This window comes from Quercus lobata, chromosome 2 (assembly GCF_001633185.2).
Source record: "Quercus lobata isolate SW786 chromosome 2, ValleyOak3.0 Primary Assembly, whole genome shotgun sequence".
NCBI classification, from domain to species: domain Eukaryota; kingdom Viridiplantae; phylum Streptophyta; class Magnoliopsida; order Fagales; family Fagaceae; genus Quercus; species Quercus lobata.
In genome coordinates, this window is record NC_044905.1 from 7,256,096 (window position 1) to 7,267,468 (window position 11,373).

The window sequence follows — 11,373 nt, forward strand, 5'->3', positions numbered from 1 at the left end:
AATTATTTTTATCCATTCTATTTCATCTAAAATCATACTCTTTATCACATTCTTAATTTATATGTCTTTTTTTATTATTATTACTTTTACTAATATTTATATTTTTAGTTTTCCTATATATCCTTTTGCATTCCTTCAACTTTAATCAACTCCACAAATAAATAAATTTCAAATAGCCATGATTAAATATTGTAATTGGACACTCACATATAAATAATCTCAAAAATCAAATTAAAGTAGAGAATTATTTTAAATCTTATGGAGTGAACTATTTATTTTATTTTTCATGAGTGTCAGTCAACCTAAATTAATAGTGTCTATTTGGTTTCACTTTTTTTTTTTTTTTACTTATTAAATTTATTTGCTTATATATGATTTTTTAAAAAACTCATTTTGTTTTAGTTACAACTATATTTTAACTTGGCCTATGTACATCTTTTTTTTAAATATATTAAGGACCAAAAAAAAAAAAAGTTATACCTAAGATTGTATAGGCTTAACAATAAGTAAGAATTATATTGTCTTTTTTATATATAGGAAGAATTATATTATCTATTTGCAGCTACATCTACTATTTAAAAAAAAAAACTATCTTTTTCTTGTTTCTTTGGATCCATCAAACTATATATATATATATATATATATATATTCTGTTGCTTTTGGTAAGTGGTGGGCTTGGAATCTTTATTCCACTGTCAATTTATCAGATTCTTGCCTTTTCTTTTCTCTTTTCTCTTTTCTCTTTGACATTATATAACATTTTTTCCTCCTCATAATTGTTCAAAAAATTTAACTTTTGAGTTCTTTCTCTCACCGTCTTTAAAAAAAAATTTATGTAAATAATTATTCTCACAATAACATTAATGATATATTTTCTTTATTCAAAACAGTATACCAAAATTTAATAATTCGTTTTTTAAAAAACTTAAATTACCCATTTACCCTTTTTTAAACAACCTTTTTTTTTTTTTTTTTGGATGGAAAACAAACATTTTATTTAGACTTTAGTTAGAACAAAGTACATCATGGGCACACCCATGATGTTTAAACATTTTATTTAAACAACCTTTTTATTCAGTCAAAAAAAGAAAAAACCTTTTTATGAAGGTCTTATCATAGGTACAACCTTATTATTAAACTTTTAATGTGGATAATTACAGAAGACTCCAAAATATAATAAAAATAATAGTAATAAATCATACTAATTGAATTCATAATAATAATTATATAATAATGTGAGAGAATGGAGTAGTATTTTGTATTATTAGGGATTTTTATAATTCTATAATTGAGAGTTATTATTATTATTTTAATAAAAAAAATTATTATTATTATCGTGTGAGAGTTTAATTAAAGAGAACCAGACCGCACATGCAATAATATATATATATATATATATATATATATATATATATATATATATATTGCATTGCAGTCTTTGCAGACAAAGAATACTAGGAAAAACGGAAAAACCGAAAAAAACATTCAATTCCCAACTGGGTTTGATGAATTTTCGTCAAGCCCTTTTGGGTTGTTATGTCCTGTCCTCCTAATAAGGATATATCATCATATGAAAGCCTCAACTAGCTCTCTCTCCAAATTTGACTTTGAAATTGCGTACAATCCAAGTACCCTTTCATTATTTCTTTGCATATATTATTGGGGGAATTTCCTTGTACATGTGAAAAAAATCAAAAGTTTCAATTTTTTTCCTTGGAACAATCTTTTTTGGTCTGTCAGATACTGCTTCAGATTACGAGAGATAAAAAGGCTGTCTTTTGTTTTTTCTTTGGTTTTTTAATTTTTTTTTTGAATAGATTAAACACAAAGAGAAAGAGAAAGAGAAAGAAAGAAAAGGGTGCGAGTCTGAAACAATCTTTAAATTTGTTCAATTGCTTATGTTTATACAATCTCTGTGTTTGTAATATCTACTTTTGAGCCAATTGGGATCTTAGCTGATCTGGGTCTCTTCTGCTTCAACCATCTTGATTTTTTTCAAGGTGAGTCATGACTCCACTATTTGATTCTCTTAACTTTTTTTTGCTTTAACCTGAAATTAAGCTCTTGTACGTTATGAATTTAAGCATGTTGAGCTGGAAGAATCTCTTTTTTATGTCTGTCTTTTATTTATTTTTAATGTTATATTGAGTAGTGGTGGCGTGAATTTTTGTTGTTCTGTCATTCACGTTGTAGCTGAAGCGTTCTGGGTCATCAAGATGTTTGGTGGGTTTTTTCTCTGATTTTCTCTGGTGGGGTTTTTCTCTAATTTTCATATCGAAGTGAAATAGATGAATTTGATAGCTATTGGTGGAATGGGGGTGTGCATGCAAGAAAAAAATAAATAGTAAATATAGTGTGCTAGTTTGTATGGAGACATGATCAGAGTCTGGCATACAATTTTATTAGTTCTAGTTTCTTATGGATTGCTTTGAACCCATTTGACCTTTTCCTTTTGCCAAATGGGATTGACCTTGATCGAGTCATTGAAGAATTAATTTCTTTTTTCTCCATTGTTTTTGGTTTATCATCAAATTAAGAACTGCCGGCTTAAATAGAATCGCTTATAATATCTCCATATTTGAGAAGCATAAACTTGTGAATGCTTCACTTTGAAAATTGGCTTTTGCAGCTTATTTTATGTGGTTATCATTAGCTATAGAAATCCACGCAGACTAATCAGAAATATCAGAAGCTTCTGTTGCATCTTTTATTCAATTTTGAGTTTTTTTTGCTTAAGCAGATGCTTTATGAGCAGGTATAAACCTCTTTGACCATGAGCAGATAACATTTGGCATAATGGGTTGGTTTAGCAAGATTTTTAAGGGCTCAAGCCATAAATTTTTGGAAGGGCATTATGATTCGAATTATGCAGAAGATCCAAATCATTATGGACCTTCTACCTCAGGGGTAATTACATCTGTCACTCCTTGCCATCCTCTTTTATTGCTATCATTGCAATCTTGTATTATTGGAATGGGACATGCAACCAGTCATATCTCTTAGTTTTTTGTTTAATCATGTAATTTGACATTTTTGCAGTTGATGCAATAAACATTGATCTTATTGTATAATTAAATTGTTTCCCTGATGTTAATATACTATTTAGAGTCTTTGTTTATGGCTTTTTTGAATCTGTTCTTTATATAGTTCTCCTTTAACATGTTTCAATGGGAACTTGAATGTAGGATGTGTGGTCAGAGAATGATGAAGAAATAGATCGTGCTATTGCAGAATCTCTTTTAGAAGAAAATCAAAGAGGAACAAGAGTGATTGGTGCGTGATGCTTTCAGATGCTACCACCTCCTGCCATTGTATATTGTCTGTGCACTTGCATTATTTTTGCACACCAGTGTTTTCATATAATTTTTTTCTAGATATTATGTTTTTTGGCCGGTTATTTTTTGAAGTTCCCTACATGATATCTTAAAGTAATTTTGAATATGTGTTACAAAAAAAAAAAAAAAAAAGTTTTTGGGCATGTGTATTTCAGCCATTTTGTATTCATTGGTAGCTGGCTCTTTCAATTTTGGGCCTGCATCTGTTCTGGGTCTTTTAGAGTCAGTATTAGGAAGTCATACTTCAACAGTTTGACTAGTGCTCCTAATTTATTTGGTCCCCCAATATGGTTGCCCAGACAGGCAAATGCAGCCCATATAAGTGATACGTTGACTTATTTTGAAGCACATGAAGAAAGTTTCATAGAGCCAATTGCTGTTTCATGGGGTGCGATGCGCTTTTTCTATGGTGTGAATATGTAACCTTGCCTCCAATCTGTACTCCAACCTTTAATGTAACCTTTACTTGATTCTTAAATGTCCTGCATTGCTCTTAGACCATCCTTGAACATCTTCATATTCCTATTAAATTGGTGCTGATATATGAAATGATGCATCAATTTCTGGTCTCTGACCTGCTGTCCTACGCATTGCATTTGTTTCTTGGGGTCAATTTCATGAAATTAAGCACTTTTTATTTAAATTTAAGTGATGGAGCATATTCATCTCTCGTTTTTTTTTTTTTTTTTTTTTTTTTTTTTTTTTTTTTAATTTATTTTATTATTATTATTATTAATTTTTTATAGCGCATCTATATAATAAAATTCTACAGTTTCAATTAATAAGTTTCTCCAAATTTTGGGTAGATCGTGATTCTCAATTGGAAGATGATGAACAACTTGCCCGAGCTCTACAAGAGAGCCTAAATTTGGAAAATGTGGAATCTCCGCCTCCCCGATATGGACATGGGAATATATATCAACCCATGCCAATGTACTATCCTTTGGGGTCAAGGTATTTTAGCTTTGAGTTAAATCAATTCATCATCTCAATTTCTGGCCCTAGTTTAGCCCACACATTTATAGAATGTTTTTTCACAAAAATAAACTTTAGCTGTTGGGTGCAATTATCAAGCCCCATCTATTTTAAAGGTTTTAATTTTTTTTTAAATTTATTACTCTCTCTCTCTCTTTTTATTAATTTTGGTTTTCCCTGTAGAATTTGTGCTGGTTGCGGGACTGAGATTGGTTACGGAAGATATCTGAATTGCCTTAATGCAGTTTGGCATCCTGAATGCTTCCGATGCCGTTCTTGCAACCTACCAATTTCTGATAATGAGGTGCAAAATTTTATTCCTACTCAGCTCCCAAATCACTCTAGTTTGTTGCTGATTCAAGTCTTGGCATCTGTGGTTCTTTTATTAGAAGTTTTGTTTGAATTACCTGTAATCTTTCTTTTCCCTCTCTTTTTCTTGGTTGTTTGTAGTTCTCTACATCTGGAAATTATCCATATCATAAAGCTTGCTACAAGGAGAATTACCACCCAAAATGTGATGTTTGCAAGCACTTTGTAAGTATCTCTTGAATGAACAATATATATCTTAATTCTAATTTTGCATAAACTGGCATGCTTCACTTTTTTGTATTCATGGTGAAGGAGAGTTAATAGATAAAGATGGACTTTGAGATATGATGCATCTTTAAATTTGATGCAGAGCTAATTTTAGATATGATGCATCTCATTTTAAATCTGAAGGAATGTAAATATGATTACCATGCATGTGCATATGAAGGATAATTAGAGAGCAAACTCTAGCTAATAAATTGGCTTGAACACCCACATTTTAGTCCCTAGAGAAGGAGAAGACAAGCTGCAACGTCAAATTGCTTAAATATATAAACGGGGTTCCCTCCTAAAGATGCAATCTCAGCTGTTAAAATTTTTTTCTTTAATAAGTATCTCAGAACTTAAAACGTAATCTAATCCATTGGCTTGAAAATATTTTATCGAAAGGTCAGTAAGTCACATGACTCATTTAAGAGGTCTCATGACTTATTAATTGACTTAAGCTTAGACAAGTGACTCACATAAGACTCTTATAGAGATAAAGGGGTATTTGCATACAAGGTGCTCCTGACATCTGTGATATGTCAATTTTTTCTCCCCTTGCCGGTGTGCCCTAGCTCAAATGACACCTCCTTTTCCCCATTCGAAAGGGTGAAGGATAAGTCATGGATTCAAAACCCACTGGGTGTGTGTGATAAACTTACCAATAATTTTTTTATTTTATTTTTTTATTTAAAAAAGTGTCATGTTTTAAAGATCAAATTTGGAACATTTTTTAAAAAATTGACACATTCCGATTGAATTTCTTCTTCCTTGGATATATTACTCATTGCAGTTGTTGGGCTTTTCAAATATATGTATCTTTTCAACAGATTCCAACAAATCCTGCTGGTCTAATTGAATATAGGGCACATCCCTTTTGGATCCAGAAATACTGCCCTTTTCATGAACATGACAATACTCCTCGGTGTTGCAGCTGTGAGAGAATGGAGGTCGGTGATTAAGTCACTTTTATCTGCCAAGAAGTTCCTTTAAACCAATCAAGCTTCTTGGCAAAATGTTAATTGCATGATATATTTGTTCATTATATGCAGCCACGAGACACAAGATATGTTTCCCTTAATGATGGTCGGAGGCTCTGTCTGGAATGTCTGGACACTGCAGTCATGGATACCTATGAATGCCAACCTCTATATCTTGATATACAAGAATTTTATGAAGGTTTGAATATGAAAGTGGAGCAGCAAGTTCCGTTACTCTTGGTTGAAAGACAAGCATTAAATGAAGCAAGAGAGGGAGAAAAGAATGTAAGGGCAAATGCAATTAAATCATTTTACATCAGCTGTTGTATGCAAGGTTTTTATTGTTTTGTTCTTCCGTAGTGACAATTGGCATGCCAGACATGAAAATTCATAGGATTTATTTATTTTTTGAGGGAAGCGTGTCTATACATGTCCTTACACTAGATCTCAAAGAATTTCGTAAAAGCTCCAATTATGTGTCCGAATGTAATATTTCCATTAGCGTCCACAGATTGTCGTATATTTATTTTGTCTGGTAATTCTTCCTCATTTCTTAGAGCTACAAAATTGAGTTTTTATTCTCTTGTCTTGGCCAGGGACATTATCACATGCCTGAGACCAGAGGGCTCTGCCTTTCTGAGGAGCAAACCATCAGCACTGTAAGAGTGGTTTTTTTGTTTTGTCTTTTTTTCCCCAGAAGATTCTTTAAGTTTATTCACTGGGATATATGGAGCTCTGTTATGATTATTTGTTTATGGCTTACAATTTGTCTCATTTTGACCCTCAAAATCAACAGGTAAGGCGAACAAGGAATGGGGCTGGAAAGAGAAATGTGAACATGGTAACAGAGCCCTACAAACTAAGCCGTCGTTGTGAGGTGACTGCAATTCTCATCTTGTATGGTCTTCCAAGGTATTGTATCTTTATCTTTCATTGCTTTTACAACTTGTTCTAGAAGGGAACCCATTCAACATCCAATAAAATCAGCAAGTCTAGGGAAGTTAACTGGCTTGTTGTGATTGCTGCATGATAAAAATAGCATGATGTGATTGGTGCATAATAAAAGTAGTGTCAGTGGTGGACTCAAATGAAAGTGACATTGCTCTAATCACAACATGCCATGTCAGCAGTTGTGAAAATTTTTGTGTCCTAGTATTACTCTAAAATCAATGGATTTGGAAATACATTTGTTCACAATTCTATGTCAGCTAACACTTCAGCAAAAGGGTATATATATATACACATGATGTGTGCATGCACACATGCGCGTATACATGAAGTAATATTCTACATATAAAAACAGACGCACACATGATTTTTGAAAATTTTTTGCAAGTACTTATTTTTTGTAAATAGGATCTCTTTTTTATGATTTTCTTACATCCATATCTCCATGCACACACACATCAAAGATCAATGTAGCATATGTAAAGAAATTTTACACACTAAGACAAGATGCGAAAATATTTCTAGATCAAACAATTTTACAATACCTAGTTTTTGCCTTTATTGATAGAGGCTCTGAAAATAGTATTTCAAATGCCTTCAAAAAAAAAAAATCTGTAAAAGAACCTGGATGTTGCTTGGTAAGGTAAAATAAGAATACACTTTAGCAAGTGCTTCGAATATTTCTTTTGTTATAACCTGAATGTTGCTTTTTTTTTTGTTCTGTGTGTGGTGGTGGTGGGGGGGGGGGGGGGGGAGAGGGGTGTTGAAGAAATGAGCATGATGCATGACAATTTGAAACTGATGCATCAATAAATTGAAGAACAGGGAAAAAATATCCTACAAATTAGCACTTATTCTATTTATGCACACTAAATTAATAATATGCAGACAAGTTAGACAGTTTGCTTGATTAATAACATTTCAAGGACACAGTTAGTCTACTGGAACTAAACTCTAATTATAATTGAATTTGAAAAACTCAATTATTGAGTTACAAAAGCAATGTTAACACTAGGAAATTAAATAAAATACTAATAACCTGCTGAACTTATTAAGACCTAAAATAAAATCCAATGGACAAACAAATACAATTAACTTCTAAATTAAATAGAAATAAATTAAAATAAAATTATTTTTCCATTTTCTGCATTAGAGAAATTCTTATCAAAGATACTGTCATTGAGTACCTTCTTTCTTTCCAATTTCCAAGAACACTGGTGAACTTTTGAAAATCTACTTAAATTGAAAAAAAATAAACTGTAATTTTGTAATTGAAGAAAAGCAGTTGACGAAAATGACAAATGAGTTTTAAACAATCAGCAAAATACTGCAGAAATTACTCTCTTTCTCTCTCTATTAGCAATAATTAACCTAAGTTACCAACAAAACCCTTCCTTTTTACCACCTGAGCTGAGGCACAGCAGCCTTGTGGACATTGCTTAAAAACAACATGTTTCTTTTTAATTTTTGTTACTTTTTTTTATAATACATGCATGATCAACAAGAGATATATGATTTGCATGTTATAGCTTTTCTTCCAATGAACTTGGAAAAGGTGGAAGTTGGGGGCAAATATGCTGACTGAAATTCCTTAACCTGGAATCAAGTTACATGTTATTCTTGGTGTAAAACCACCTATGTTTTTGCTTAAATTTTATATAGTGAAGCTCTGATGATAGATCATGATTGCAATGATATTATTCTTGAGGGCTGATCCATCCTTGTAAATGTAAATATGCAATTCTATGAGTAGGAGAAAAGAAATGTAGTTGCATGATTTTCTGATTCTATGAGACTACAGGTATATGTTCAGGGTTATATCATTTTTGTAAAACCAGCTGTATCATGGAGATTCAATATTCTATATCTAGAAAATGCTTTTATATTTCCTTCCTTATACAATTTAGATATATAGGGAAAATGAAGTTCAATCACTCCCAGACATGCACACAAACAAATCAAAATAACATTATCGGGAGAATTGATTAAGAGAATTAATTATTAATTATAGTGATTTTTATGAAGTCCAGAGTCTATTAGGCCTCTCATATTCTACCTTATTTCCTTTCTAAAAGATTTTTTTTTTCCTTAAAAGAGAGAGAAAAAAGAAAAGAAGCGAATAATTAGTAACTGTGCTGTGTAAGTGGTGGTCTCTGTCTTCGTTCTGCTAGCGTACTTCTTGTCTGAAATGTTTTATGCATGACTGGAGTTCTCTTTTCATATAGGTTGCTTACTGGATCAATCCTAGCTCATGAGATGATGCATGCATGGCTGCGACTTAAAGGTACTTCTATATTTCATGACACATGTCATGTTAAGTGGGCACTGTAAAACATATAACTTATTTCCCTCCTCAGTGAAATTAAGTCTCCCATGCTTACAGTATATAACATGTATCAATTTCTTCCTCAAAGATCACATCAAGGTTTCGAGGAATGACCACCGAGCCCTGCCTTTGGTTCAAGGGTACCTCTGTGCCCTCCCCAATAGAAATGATCACAGGAGGGCTTAGTCCCCCTTCAACAACAACAACAACAACAATCAAGTCTTAGTCTTAAATATTTGGGGTCGGCCATGAATCCTCAACCAAGCCTTAGTCCCCCATCACTTGTAGCAAAAAAAAAAAAAAAAAAGAAACAGAAAAGCTTTCTGGGAAATGACCTTCATTTATTACACACTGATCACTTGAACTCTATGTTGGAGTTTGCTCGATTCATTATTCAATGACACAACTTTCAATTGTTTCTTTTCTTGGTTATGAGTCATTTTTTCTTCTCTCTTATTTATTTATACTTAGGAAATAAAAAAGAAATGACTGCTGACATATATGCTGTATATGTGAAAGGTTACCGGACTCTCAGTCAAGACGTTGAGGAAGGTATCTGTCAGGTTCTAGCTCACATGTGGTTGAGTTCCAAGCTCATGTCAGGCAGCAATGTTGCATCAAGCTCGTCGTCTACTTCCACTGTATTGAAAAGGGGTACAGGGTCTCAATACGAAAAGAAGCTCGGGGAGTTCTTTAAACATCAGATTGAATCAGACATATCCCATGTGTATGGAGATGGATTCAGAGCTGGCCAACAGGCAGTGCATAAATATGGTCTTCCAAGCACCCTTAACCATATACAGATGACAGGGTGCTTTCCTCCTTGATGAAAAGTCTGTCTAGGTCCTTTGACTTTTTTTTTTCTTCTTTTTATAGGGTGCTTCCTCTTTCAATTTACTGAGTTTCAATCCTGGCCTTTCCATATTAGAGCCTAAAGGCCAAAACGTGTAAGAACAAGTCTTTATAGAATAGTTTTGACAAGTGCTAATTTTTATGCCATGTGTAATGGCAACAATTACTTGTTTTTTTTTTTCAATTAATAAATTAGTTAATGATTTTTATTTTATCTTCCAGTATCAGTTTTTCTCCTTTCTCTCTGTTCTATTGACATTAATTAGGCCTGCACGTGTATGTATTAGTCTTTCTCTTGAGTTGTCACTAGTTTCTCTTTTGGGGGGCTAGTCAATTAACAGCTGAGAGCTTTGACATGGCATCCAGGCTATTGGCTTCTTCAAGACCATTCGAGCATTTATCCTCTGGTAAAGTGATAATTAGCCTGCATCTATGGAAAAATGACATGAAGCTTTTCTTTCTAGTCCTTTTTATTTATTTATTCTTAGAAGCAACAGATTTAACCTATGATGATTGTTCCATTATAGTTGTTCTTTATCTTCCGTTATAGTTGTTCTTTATCTTGGTAAGATGTTATTTGATTTTTGGTGTAAAAGAGATTTAAATTCATATTATTTATTCAATAATAAGAGATTTTACCAGTAATATTTGAACTTTTTTTTTTCCTCAAGTCTAAACATTGGCTTTATGATCCAAATAAAACTTTATAGATCTAAAGGCATATGTGGTGTCATGTGATTAAAATTGATCCAAACAAAACTTTATAGATCTAAAGGCATATGTGGTGTCATGTGATTAAAATTGCACGTAATTGCCCGCTTGAGCCATAAAATGTAGTGCCATGGAGAAATTTTTATCCATTAAATTCTAAAAGACATGGTACTAACTACTAAGTATACCAATAATAATAATAAGAAGAAGAAGAAGAAAAAATAAAAATAAAAACGAAATCTTAATTGTGAAATGGGGCTGAAACATTCAACCGGGTAAAAACCCAAATTAGGTTGCCAAATCTCAAGTAAAAATATTTTGGGAATAACATCTCTTCATCTCTTGAAAGGTCAACTTCATAGTTATAAAATGAATTCGTCTAAAATCGCTTTTTGGAGACATAATTCATTGTTAGCAATTAAAATTTATCTTTTAAAAATCCTTCAATTTTTAACATTGAAGGATTTTTAAAAGAAATTTTTTTTAAATTAAAAAAAATCATCTTAAAAAAAAATTCTTCAAATACGACAACAAAACCGATCCCCCCAGTCCTCAACGAGTAATGTCTTTTGATAATCTTCATTGAAGGATTTTTAAAAGAAAATTTTATTTAATTTAAAAAAATCATCTTAAAAAAAAATTCTTCAAATACGACAACAAAACCGACCCCCCC

At 32.1% G+C, this 11,373-nt stretch overlaps 1 protein-coding gene across 6 annotated transcripts; it reads left to right on the forward strand.

Moving 5' to 3' along the window:
* Window positions 1–1,445: 1,445 nt before the first annotated feature.
* LOC115974270 (protein DA1) lies at window positions 1,446–10,131 on the forward strand. Of its 6 annotated transcripts, none has more exons than XM_031094539.1 (12): window positions 1,446–2,000; window positions 2,741–2,907; window positions 3,186–3,273; window positions 4,142–4,289; window positions 4,494–4,614; window positions 4,761–4,844; window positions 5,714–5,833; window positions 5,936–6,148; window positions 6,460–6,522; window positions 6,660–6,775; window positions 9,037–9,095; window positions 9,657–10,131. In XM_031094539.1, exons 2-12 carry the CDS (start codon window positions 2,797–2,799, stop codon window positions 9,962–9,964), a joined length of 1,431 nt encoding a protein of 476 aa, XP_030950399.1. In that variant the 5' UTR covers window positions 1,446–2,000; window positions 2,741–2,796; the 3' UTR covers window positions 9,965–10,131. The 6 variants fall into 6 exon arrangements, with proteins under 6 accessions (XP_030950399.1, XP_030950397.1, XP_030950401.1 ...); XM_031094537.1 differs by having other exon boundaries at window positions 2,756–2,907; XM_031094541.1 differs by having other exon boundaries at window positions 2,782–2,907.
* Window positions 10,132–11,373: the final 1,242 nt, after the last annotated feature.